General features: G+C 37.6%; 1 protein-coding gene across 3 annotated transcripts in view; it reads right to left on the bottom strand.

Annotated features, from left to right (window-relative positions):
• LOC149065497 (vitellogenin receptor-like) overlaps positions 1-9,633 on the bottom strand; it is a 59,743-nt gene extending 50,110 nt beyond the window's left edge. Inside the window, exons 1-2 of one of the 3 annotated variants that reach the window (XM_089253755.1) lie at positions 9,337-9,633; positions 656-769 (exon numbers count right to left, since the gene is read on the bottom strand). In XM_089253755.1, the coding sequence (XP_089109881.1) occupies positions 656-769; positions 9,337-9,421 (199 nt within the window). In that variant the 5' untranslated portion in view covers positions 9,422-9,633. The remainder of the gene's footprint in view (positions 1-655; positions 770-9,336) is intronic. The other 2 variants (XM_089253756.1, XM_089253754.1) reach the window with 2 other exon arrangements.
• Between the last annotated feature and the right edge of the window lie 3,942 nt (positions 9,634-13,575).

Here is a 13,575-nt window from a genome sequence, read left to right as displayed (position 1 = left end):
TCAAAGTTTATTGTAGCTTCCAAAATGCATGCTTCTAGTGATAAAATTTCTTAGGCATATCTAATCTAGTACAGGAATGTGATCTAGTTCAACCTTACTTCCCGGAGATAGTCTATCCCGAGCGAGAAACTAGCGTGAACCCGACTTAAGAGGAACAAATATTTTAACCCAACCGAATTCCAAATTTTCTTCATCCCCAGAAAGCCGCGACTGTCACATTTAGCGCGAGCGTAATACTTAGAAAAATGGCGACTGTCGAAACTACTCCGCGTAAGGCGACAAGGGAATAAAAATGCACGAGTTATTCAATGTGTTTCTCACCTGCAATGGCTCTCATTTTTACACATTGCAGCGTTGTCGAAAATACTTCCGCGCAGTATACCATATGGCGCACACTTCGCCCAACTGAATTATACTGCGCAGGCATCTAGAACATCCTAGGGCACCATATGGCCCAAAATTGAAATCATTGGTTCATGCTAAGTTGCACAAATTCAAGAAATTTTACCATTAGTTTTTACAAACTGGATCGGCAGCGAAAACACCAATTATTTTTCTCAAATAGAATTACTGACCAATTACACGACGCATCGAAGGTTAAAAGTACATTCAAAATAGCCCATTGCAAAATCTTCAAAAAAGATTAATCATTTACCGCAATTCTTCTCGTCTTCTGAATTAATGCAATCACTGTGGCCATCACATACCCACATCCCAGCAACGCATTCATCATCTCCGCATTTGAACCATGTGTCTGGACACGTTTTACCTATAAACAAAAATATTTGCTTGAATTAATTATATATCGATAAATTTGTCATCGCAACGAATATGTTTACAGTTTGATTCATCACAACTGATACCAAATCGAATTCCTACGTACGTTTAGACATTCGATGGGGACCGAAGAAAATCCATAAACCGGGTCAGAGGCCGTAGCACCCACCTGTAGTCTTAAAAACTGGCCGTACTGCCAATAGCCTGGAATTTAATCTCGCGTTTCTGTGTAGACAAAATGATTGTTCAAGCTAGACCATCTTGTCAAGCTCTGAAAAGGATATTTTGTGACTAAACGTGCGTAAGGGTTTTTAGACTATTCTTTGAAAAGATGCAAGCAAGGCTTTGCAAAAATTAAAAGTCCTATTCAGTTTTTCAATCGAAAAACAATCCAGTTTTGAATAATCTCGTACAGGGACGGCCCCCAGTATTTAGCGACACGGGACAATAGCTTCAGGCTCTAAACTGTTCTCCCAGTGTCCGTGGACACGCCAGCTTTACATTGGCACCCGAGAATTAATCGCCATGAAATAGTCAAAGCCATTCGGCAATAAATTTGGGCAAGTGCAAATTTTCACTTCGCTGGGCAACAAGCAAGTGTCCCAGGACTACTCTACAATATCTATGCAGAGAAAGGGTTGTCTGGGCTAGAGAACAGATTATCCACTAGGGTGGGTCGAAAAAAAAATGAAATTTTTATTTTGAAACAGCTATAGTGCGGAAAAGTTTCCTCCATTAATAAGAAAAACTACGTAAAAAATGTTAAAATCGGTTGATGTCTTCCGGTCGCGCATCGGACTTGTTTATAGAAATTAAAAAATTTCAGAAATATGTTCAATTTCGTCAATATTACTTGAAATTCTAGGATCGGCACGCTATTGTTTGTAATGCTCATTTTATGGCCCAATAAAGTAAAATAAATTAAAATATTTCAATGTTCATTGGTCGCGCAACGTGTTCGAAAAACAGGAATTTACCAAATTTTTGCAAGTTTCGTTGTGCAGCTCTTCGCCCGTTTTGTTAGAACAAAACGACCCAGAATTCCTTACAAGGAGGTGGTTGCATGTCCAGTTTCACCCACACGCAACCCAATCAACCATCCGAAATAGGCGTGTGCGTATAATTTATATTATATATCAAAGCTAGGTCATAAAAATTAACACGTTCAAAATATGACTTGGGAGAAATTCATAAAACTGATCATAATAGCGTAGATCTGATGTACCACTTGAGCTTCGCATGTTTATACTTTAGTTCAGGCCTCGATAACAAGTTTGATACATCTCTCGACTGTGAGTCCGTCGATAAAGCCTTTCGATGCCTCTGATGTCGGAATTGATGAATGATATATCACATACTTCCCGTAGCATTGGGGGAAGGATACAACAAGCAAGTATTCCGGTTAATAATTCCAGTGTAATCGGTAGCTTTAAAGTTTTTCTTACGTAGCACGAAGTATCTAATGGTTTTTCCTTTAGAGACTGATTGTCTTGCTTTAACCCTTTATATCAGACATTGTAAAAAGTAGAAGGAAAATTATATTAAATTAAAATAAAAGCATAAATGTGATGCCGATAACAAATAGTTATCATAAATTATTTGGCAAGTCATTTTAGTTCTAATTAAAGAGAAACTAAAAAAAAGTAAATACCGTCTGGGTATAAAAAAAGTTGAAGTTCTACATCCAAGTTCTCTCGAATTTCAATCAATCATAGCCAACAGTAAATTTTCAGGGTGTCCAAAGAACGCATTGGGTTCAACTACTGGATTAAAAACAACTTTTAGTCTCTCAAATAAATACCGCAATTTTTGAACTGCTGGAAAAACATGTTTAGCGCCTCATTGAAATACTTGTTCTTTTTGATGTGGAACCACACAGGCTCGTACGGTTAAGATGGAGAACTTCCGATTCCAAAAAGGATTTGGCTAACTTAAGTACAACCTTAGCACTCTATTGGCCGCATTTAGCCATCTAGAATGTGACAGACGACGAGCAGGACCTCGAATTGACAAATCCCCTGGAAAATGCCCTGGCTTTTATTTATTAGACATTTTTGGATAAGTACTGCTGGTCTTTTCTCAACATCTTTGTCTACTTCTAGAAACCAACAATCTACAGATTCATACTCCACAGAGCTTCCACATCCAGTAAGCTGTTATCTAGTGGATCCAGAAAAAGATTAGTGTGTGCGCGCGCACCATCTATCTGGTTCCCACTTCGAGGCGCGAATGCAAGCCGATTCCCTGTTAAAAAATCTTGCCATAAAGAGCAACAGGCCTACAACGGTACAAATATTCAATCATTTCACTTCACTCACAATTTTAAATTTAGATGATAGCACTAAACATTCCCGCACCACACTACATACGGCTCAGATTGTCAGGTGCACATACTTTGTTCCAGACTCCATAACGAAGCTGGGCTGGAAGAGATCAGGGCAGCAGGAAAATTCCGGTGGCAGAGTCTTGACGTTCATTAGACCATCTATATGAGGAAAAATACGACGGAGAGGAATTTCGTTGAGAAATGGAGTAGATACACGATCCACTGTAGTGGTCTTTCCACTTGCAGTTCACACGTGCTCCAGTCAGACTAACAGTTGAGGGATATGCTTAAATTGTTACAGAGGTCTCAACTAAAGGATGCGACATGGAGATAGCTACATCACAGATCTACGCTATTATCAAAATCAGTCATACCTGATTTCTTCCAAAAGTCAGACTTCAAAACGTGTGAAAAGAAAAAGTAGAAGAAACTTTGTAACCCACCGAATTTTTTTGCAGTAACTAATTTTCAAATACAATGTGAATAACACGCACACGCCTAGTTTGGATGTTTGATTGGGTTGCGTGTGGGCGGAACTCGACGTGCAAACCACCTCCTGGTGATGAATTCTGGGTGGTATATTCCGACAAAATGGACGAAAAGCTGCACAATGAAACCTGCAAAAATTTGGTTAATTCCCATTTTTCGAACACGTTGCGCGACCAATAAACATTGTTTATTGGTCGCATTTTTAAAAACATTTAAAAATTTAAAACATTTACTTTATTGAACCAACCATAAAATGAGCGCAACAAACTTTTGCGTGTCGATCATAGAATTTTATCCAATATTAAAAAATTTCAGAAAAATGTTCGATTTCGTCAATTTCCATAAACTTCAAGTTCGATGCGCGACCGGAAGATATCAACCGATTTAAAAAAAATTTTTAAGTCGTTTTTCTTATTAATGGAGGCAACTTTTTTTCACTATAGCGATTTCAAAATCATTTTCTCGACCCACCCTATTATCCACCCAAGGGTCAGAACTATGTACACTTTCCGCCGGAGAAATTCATTTTACCTTCCCTTATAGTTTTGAATTGATTAAAGAAAAGTTTAGCGTCCCGTTTAATCCATCACCTGGGGCACCAGATCCACCTGCACCTCCCCCTCTTGGCATAGGGGGCACTGGTGACTATAGGGGTGGTCAGTGAACCCTCAGTCCTAGGTGTGACGGTCTGAATTTTAGGGATTCCTACAGCTAACTTTCGTGAAGTTAAGGTCAAAATGGAATACAAGTATTTTTATCCCTTTAGTGGCCCCTAAAATTTAGCCATGGCCCTGTATTTTCTTAGTCCACTCACTGCCCGTGTTGTGGAGACCCACTGCACAGCTGATACAGTGGGTTACATGTCTTGACAATTTTCCTTTTACACACACACTCCCATCAAAACTTATTTCTTCACACGTTGTCTCCATGAGGCAGACATTAAGCCCGGAAAGATACATTTAATTCTATTCTAATCCGATCAATGTTGGAAGAGATCCGAAGCCCATGTACTAAGGGGCTCTCAAGTATTTAACACTTGCAAAAAGTTACTTAATATTTTGAATTTCATACACAGTGATAAAAGGGGGGGGGGGTCAACATGATTCCACACAAGAACATTATTCCTTCGCTTAACATTTTCACATCAGGTTCAGAAGAAAAATGAATTCCACGATCTTGAGCAAAGTTGGCAGATTATACAATTACAGTGAAACCTTGATATAACAATACTCTGCGGACCAAGAAAATATTTGTAGAGAGGTTATCGTTATATCGAGGGGCAGCATTATCAGCAGTCAAATTTATGCTGTTGCCATCCGAGTTTGCGTTGTTTTAGTGCCACCCATAAGTATTTATTCTCAGCAAAAATATTTTTATTACTAAAATTGTTTCATACTGTAATTTACTGCACGAGACTTGTGTACTACAGAAAAACGGCTTTACGGCGGACCCATTAACACTTTCGAAGGGTAAATTGTTTTTTCAACCATGTTATTTCGAACTAACTTGAATTTGAATATACAGTATGTCGGTGATTGAGAAATACTGTAAATATCTTCGTAGAGAGCAGTTTTAGAATATTGTCAAAAATATCGGGCGGGGGGGGGGTATCGTAGTAGAGAATATCGTATCGAGAGTAGCATGACTACAGGCAATTCCAAACAAGATATGAAAATCGTTGTAGAGGGACTTATCGATTTGTAGCGAGGTTTCACTACTCAACTAAGGTTTTCCAAATAAGAGATTCATCGGACTTAACTGCTTTCAAAAGAAATCGGAAGAACGATTCAATGTATAGCCCTCGTGTGCAGAAAATGACCGTGGTGCGACAAAAATGATGATTCAATGTATCCATTTCTTATCGTTTTACAGTTAGTCTACTCCATAGCTGTTAACTACGAGATTCAGAATTAGGGAGATTTTCGCGTGGATCCAAATTCTGTACAAAATTAAAAAAGATTTTTGAAAAACACTAGGGGTTTTTCTCCCCTGCAAAAATGTGGCATCGCACAAGCCACCACAGTTAATCATCGCCAACCAGTAGACCTAATTTAACTGTACCCTCTCAAATCACGCCAACAAAAATCTTAATCGGGCCTGAAACGAGACAGGTTCACGCGACATGGTCAAAGCAGCTACAAATCATATCGCTAATTTTGGATGTTTAAAGGCCGAATTGACGAAGATTTTCGGATAAAAAGACAAAATTCGCCAATGAAAATAGTTTATTTCGCATCATGGTTGCGACATTTCCGGTATTTAAAGTGATTTTCCGGGTAAATTTGGGAATAATTCCCCCACCAAAAATAGGGATTTTTACAAAATCACGGTCTAAATTCGTGAGTAGGTCCGCAACTAGATATTTAGTCACTCGGGCACACATTTTGGCGCTCCTTGCCATGTAATGGAAACTTAAAAAAAGGTGAATTCTGATCCCTTCTGGTCCAGCACCCGGGGCACCAGACCCGCCTGCTCTCCTAGTTGCGGCCTTGTTCGCGAGATAATTTTTCGGGAGTCCTGGAGATAGGGGTGGAAATTCGGGAGACTTGGCAGCTATGCTGTTCTAACTTGGTCACTTCAAATGAACACACCGTACAGTCACTTGTAACGACACCTCGATCATAACGTTAATTCGCGGTTCGGGCTGATCTCAATGTTACGGAACCCTTGCTTATAACGGCGATGAAAATGGCAAGAACCGACATGACATTTTTCGTTTTAAGGTTAATTCTTTTCCCATTGTAAGTATCAAGTTTGGGGCTCCGATGTGCTCCTAATCAACAGGACCCGTATACGGCACATTGCGATATTTTCCCGTAACTCCGCCCTTTCCGACTTACAAAAATCATTTCCATGGTTTTTGGGATAAAATTCATTTTAGTAATCTTTACTGAAATCGGGAGAACGTATTTTGCATAATTTATAAATTTTCAAACCTCACCGATTCATCACATTTGCCATATGTTAATTTATCCCCGAATTAAATGCATTTTAAAATCGCCATATTTTCTAGTAGGCACTATTTCTCGCCAATGGTTATTCGTTAACTATATTTGGCGATTTTCTGTCAATGTAATATTTGTCTAAATTGGTTACATCTTGTATTTAAATCAATTGGTTTTTTCTCGATCAAATATGGTTACCCTAATCAATGAAATAGCCAGCTTGAACAGCATTTGATTACATTTCTCGTCAAAAAGGCCTCCGAAACTGCAACCTCGGTTATATAACTACAAAAACCAAGGATCTATTTTCTTGTAACCGAGTTTGACTAATTACAATTAGACATCCACGCAACTTAGTTTCGACGGAGTTCCCTCCGGATCCGAAATGAAAACCGAAGTTACTTTGAAAATGAATTTACCTTCACACCTTTTTACAGATTTTCTACTCGGGAAAACGGAAGTCCCGTCACAACAGTCGAAAGTTAATATTAAAAACTGGTTCAACTTCAGAATAAAAAAAGTCATTTCTAAAAAGCAACAAAAATTATATTCATCGATTGCACCAGCATATGATTAAACTTAATTCTCCGTCATTAAGAGGGAACCTGCCCATTAAAATCTCACGTACGAATTCGTTAATGTTTCATTTGCATTCAACCTCCAGTTAACGAACAAAATGATTAGATTCACGAACTTTTGTTTACGGAAATTCAAGCCAAAGAAAATTATAGAATAAAATAAGAGACTAGAAAATAAGAAAGTCAAGCTCGTAAAATAAGAGAAATAAGATTTAAAAAAAAAAAAACCGCCTTGTGGCTGTAGACCAAGTTATTTCCTCCAAATGAGACTCATCCAGCCCATGGATCAGCGGGTCACTCAACATTAAAAATGTCCTTTGTAAACCTTCAGAGATGTTTTGGAATAATTTGACAATTAACCCTTACAGCGTCAAGTCAGATCTATCTGCTTTATTTCGGTAAACCCGAAACATCCGATTCTTATAACACGTTTTGATTTCCAATGTGGCAGTTATAAACGCGTATCAGGAAAATTTTAGAAACTGCTTAAAAGGTTACTAACCATATTCCTCGTAGTTCTTAGTGATAAAACTTAGCGAGTGACTTAGGACGGTATTCCCCGACACGGTTTAAACTATAGTCAATTTTTGAAAAGGGAGATGGACACGGATTGGTTATACTCTGGTTTTAAACTAATTAGTATTTCGTATCCCAAAATTGGGATTAGTTTAACCATGCCTGAATACCGCCCTTACAGAACCACGAATTCGATCATGGTTTTGAAAGAAATTTCAACCAGATTGCTTTGCGGACAAATTTCGAGGACTATGAATATTAACGAAACAAGACATATCCCATACTGGGGCAGAGAAGGGGCTAAGCCAGTTACATCGCAAGGTTCGGTTTGTGTCCCCGGGAAAAAGTTGTCATCGTTAGTTCGATTATATATTTTTTTTACGTAAGTACTATTGCAAAAATTTCTAGTGTGAACGTTTGCTAGTCTCAAGAACGAATTAATCCATTTTACATAGATTCCTATGGGAAAAATTGCTTCAGTTTACGGACTTAAGGATTGAATCAAGTTCGTAAACCGAGGTTCGACTGTACCCCAATTCAAGTTAAAGCTAGTTTTCCTTTAACGTTCTCCAATTAGTAATAATCTCATCAGAATTGGAACTACCATCGGAATTCTATATAACTCCGATTAAACGAATTTTGGAAGTTTTTGCTTATACCAGTGTTAATCTTATCCCCGATATAACGATCTTCTCAGATTTAATGAATAAAGATGTATTCAACAGATTCGTTAAATCGTGATTAGACTATAATTGAACTTCATGTACATCTAGGAGGTAAATTGCAATGTATGTGGGTACAATCAATTTCATTACCATTTGAAATATCAGTATATTTGATACTCCGTATAACCACCGATTAGACGTCAAGGAGTTTTATAACTATTACGAAAAGGCGTAATCAGCGATTTAAGAGAAGCACTTCATACTAGACTATGCAGAAACAGGGCTCCATCTTAGCTGCTTAATTCTCCGAGAAACACCATGCTTCGGGCCTTGTACCACACTAAGTGTCACTTCAACCACATTTTAAATTCTAGTCTAGTCTAGTCTAGTCTAGTCCCCTCGTCACGCCCCGGCCGAGTCCCATGCATTGACATTCACGTTGACACATTTAAAATGGTAACATACAGGGCTTGTTCCTCATACGTTCGGCTCCCTTGGCAAACGAGAGTTTTTGGGGCATCTTTATAAATATTTGTGGCATAGCAGCTAAATTTTGGCCCTTGGGCACGCGCCCGCTTTGCCCATGCAAGAAACAGGCCCTATTAATGTAGCATTATTTCAACGTTAAGACTATTGAAACCTTGTTGACTTCATATTTTTTCCTGGAGATTCACCGGCTACATGTCAAACAGTTATCGTAGGAAGTCCACCATGACCAATGCATTGTTTTGTACGATAACTAATCAGACTTCCGCAGGGAAAGTCAAAGTCTTGGAATAACAAAACTAACCAAACATTTGACCCAAAAGTAGAGCCCTCTACTTCCCGGGGAGTTGGAAGTGTTTGGAATTCGTGGGTAAAAAACAAGCCTGCCGTTCGGAATCGACAATAAATAGTAGGTCCCTGTCTAATTAGCCCTCGTGTGCAAAAAATGACCATGGTGCGACAAAAATGATCAATACAACCGATTACCCATGTGCATTAACCATTTCAACTCATTCGTATATTTAAACAACACTTACTAAATATAGTGGACTTACCTTTAACATTTGCTAGAATTTGCGTTAATAAAACCAAAAACAAAAGCTGTGCCAGTGCCGATCGCATCTTCTGCGGTACTGACATTCACCCGGTAGTTTGAGGTACCACCTACTCGATAAAGATCGAGATTTCCCGCGAAAATTTTTCGAACACTGTTTCAGGCACTACTTGCTAGATACAAGAACCTTAACAGATTAGAAACAAACAATATGTTAATGCAGAAACCATAAAAAAAAAACAATGTAAAATATTAACTGTGTGTTGGGCTTATTAACTATAACATTCGGAGTGCGAACATTCTAAACACCGTCCGGGCTATTAAAACTCCTCACAACTAATTTGCATAACACCGTGTAGAGATAATCGAAATTATTAACATCGATACGGCTTTGACCGTTTTTTCACTCATATGCGTCAGTGCATTCTATGGAGTTTTTTGCATTTTATATTATAAAATCGAAACCATTCGCGATTCAGATGAGATTTCACCCACCATGATGATACATATTCATGGGCTATGCTGATGGAAATTTTTTTTTTGGATGAAAGAATCACGTTATATACATTACATGCAAATTTCAAGACCTCGCTTATAACATACACTTCTCAAATCACCTGGGTATTTTGATACCTGGGGGTATGTTATAAGCAAACTCGACTGTATGTGTTGCTTACAACTATTGGAGAAGCAAGAAATGTTTAAAAAAAATCGGATGTAACACCTTGTTCTACATTAAATAACATTTTTTCCCAATGTGATACTAATAATAATAATAATAATTTTATAAATTTTAGTTTTCGACTATTAAAATACGATCGATGTATCAACTATAAATACTTGATCAACTTATCACTCAGCCCTCTCATTGACTTCGAACTTATTGTTGGCTCCTGGCCATCGTTGACCACAAGACACAAAGTAGTACTTGGTGATGCTACGCAGAACGGCATAGCTTATAAGTGACCTACACAGATTTGAGTATCGTTATCATCTCAAACATGGCCCTCTCATCCTGCAGCAGGGCCATTAAGCTGGGGTCTTTGGCGGGCCCCAGGACAAAGTTTTCATGGGCCCCTGTATAGTGAATTTATAGTGTGCAAAGCAAAAAAAAAAAAAGAATTGTTCCGAGCCCCCGGGTTACTTCACCACACACCAACTCCGGCCACATCACTATACTGCAATTTACTGCCGTTAACGAGTTGGGTTGGATATTTATTTGCCATCTATGATCACCTCAAGCTCATCAGTAAGATTTGACACCTTCATAATAAAATATATATAAAATATTGGGTTTGAGCCCCTATATATATAATATTTCTGAGTCCTCCCAATATCTTCAATAACTTTACGACTATGGGAGTCTACCTAATCTTTCCCGGCAATAATCTCCAAAACATCAATTTCCAAGAACATCAAAGTGATCCGTATTAATATAGAAAAGAAACGTCTCACGAAGACCATAGAAGGCGCAATTTGTCAACAGTTCAGGTGGAAAAATCACAACTTCTTTTCCACGGAGGACAATAAAAGTCATTGTGTACGAAACACCGATTGCATCTTGTAGTAACAACCACCATCGTCTTCGGTTGACGTCCCCGCGATCATGCTTTCCTACAAAAATTTGATTTATTTTTATGAATGGTATTCGAATTCTACGTGGAATATTGAAGCAACCCGTCAATGCTAAAGTAAAGTTGCTAGTGGTGATATCTGACATTTTTGCTCGCCTTCAAAAACCAGAATATAAATACGAGAAGTGATGTTACTTTTACGAGAAGCAATCTTATTTAGAAGTGATGAACATCAACACGTTAATTTATATGAACTTCAGTTTGATCCGAAATTGGTAGTTTTCATTGAAAATGTTTGTTCATGAAGCTAAAAAAACAGTTATAATTCATGGTTATACTTATTGATAATTTAGATTTGTTAATAACACAGAAAAAAAATACATACCGCATTTCCAATCAAAAAATGGTTGTTCCTTTTTCCTTTAGACATCGCGTCGCCAATTTTAGCAGAACGCATCGAATTTCATGCCGAGAGAAGAGACGAATGAAAAAATAATAGTAATAAAATAAATAAATGAAATTTCTTGTATTTTTCACAATCAAAAGAGACAAAATCAAAATTACAATTTCATCAAGGAATCACTTTTTCTTGTGAGTCGATTTGTTTTTTATTTTAAAATATTTTTTCAATGGTTGTGAAAACTGGCATCTCTAGCAATATGTTTGAAATCTACCACGTCGCGTGTGTGTATATGCAGGGTCGCAACTAGATGCTTGGTCGGCCGGACAACCACGTATTTTAGCGCCCCTCCCCCTTATAATGTTGAAGGAGAGGTTAAAGTGTAAAATTTGCACCCCCCTCTGGTCTGGTGCTCCTGGAGCCACTTCCCCCAACTGCGGCCCTGTGTGTATGCTCCCTCCTGATCTGCCCCACTCTGATTTAACGATTATAACTGTCGGTTCGTTAAATCCTGACCACACGTCAGCGCTCTTCAGGTAGGGCTGAGTGTAGCTCATGGTGAAATTTGAGGCGATGTGGAAACCGAAAAAACTAAACATTTTATGCATACAATCTACACAAAAACAATTACATTTTATCATACGAAGATTTTTAATAGCTGGCTGATGCGAAGATGAATTTAGGAAAGAAAGGAAACTCAATTTCCCTTGCAGGGAACCGAACCCACATCCTCTCACTTGCCAGGTGAGCGCCCTAGACTAGTTGAATAATACGCAAGGGGTAATATAAAATACAAATAGAACAAAAAAAACCAACTATTAATCTGAACTTGCAATTGTTCCTGACGAACAACATTATCCCCAGCAAGAAGGGTCAAGATTTCACAAATAAAAAGGAAGAAAAACAAACTTAGAGGGAGACAGCCAATTCTCAGGAGCCGACCAGCGGAAATTGCTATATCTTGACCAAATTAAACAAATACAAATACAAGGCCACGACATGAGAAATGCCCAAGGAGGTGACTGAGAAAAAGATTCCCATAACAAATATGGATGTCATATGTTTCTAAAATGCAGCAACCCAATTAAAAATACAATTATAAAAACTATATATACCTGATATTATATTATACAATGGCCATAAAAAATATTTATGGTTTTTATTCTAAGTATGTATAGCTTCTCGATTTACCCCAACATGTTTATCGTATTTCTTTTTAAACGTGTCAATTGGGTTAGAATTTACTACCCCAGGGGGTAAGCTATTCCATTTATTAACAACCCTATTAAAGAAAGATTCCCTGCGACACCAGAACTTAGAATTGTCCCTTTACCAATCGACACTACTGTCCCCTTGTCAAAGCAGTCGATTGGCGGCGTATCAATAATTCATGATCCATCTTATCCATCCCATTGAAAATTTTGAACACTTCGATCATATTTCCCCGACACCTGCGTTCATCCAATGTAAATATATTTAAAAAATGAAGTCTCTCTCTTCATACTTCAAGCCGCATGTGCCAACAAGGACAAGCGTAGAATGTGAACCTTGAAACACTTGAAATAGTGCAAGAAATCAGGAACACATAAGCTTTTAACTGAGTGTGGTTCTGAAACTTTATCCGTGACCTTAACAGAGATTTTTCAAGTAGGCACGCTTTAGTGAAAAAATTGTACACTTGTTTTGCCGTGTTTCTTTTCAACATTGCAAGTTTAGTGAACTATATCTAGTAAATATAATCTATGCAGTCACCTGATGAACCATACCAAGTGCTCAATCATATCAAGCACTGTGTGTGAATAAAGTTACCAATATTTTTCACAAATGGTGGAGCATCGTGTACCTTGAAACAGCATAAAACTTGGAATTTTCCTAGTTTACCTTGAAATACTCAATTAAATTTTTAAAATAACTTTTATCAAACTTTTATAGTGTAATCCCGGCCTTACTCTAATTTCAAATCTTCTTCTTTTCAAATCTTCTTATATATTATATATATATATATATATATATATATATATATATATATATATATATGCAATTTATATTTAAAAAATTTTAGCTCTCTCTCTCTCTCTTACAAAAACTTCAACTACCCCCATTTCTTCTCTTCCAAATACCTTTGGTTATTTCCTGGTCAAATTTGTTGGAAAAACAAATTTTAATATAAAAAAAATAAAGTTTAAAGTGTGGGATGCGTCCAACAAAAACGTTTTACCAATTGAGTTTCTTTAAGAGGAGAGACGGGAAAATATTTTATTTTTCA

This window comes from Pholcus phalangioides, unplaced genomic scaffold, assembly GCF_987345545.1.
Source record: "Pholcus phalangioides strain wild (caught in Gottingen) unplaced genomic scaffold, Ppha-v1.0 ptg000039l_1, whole genome shotgun sequence".
Taxonomy (NCBI): Eukaryota; Metazoa; Arthropoda; class Arachnida; order Araneae; family Pholcidae; genus Pholcus; species Pholcus phalangioides.
The sequence above is the reverse complement of the archived record's forward strand: the minus strand, read 5'-3'. Positions and strand labels throughout refer to the sequence as shown.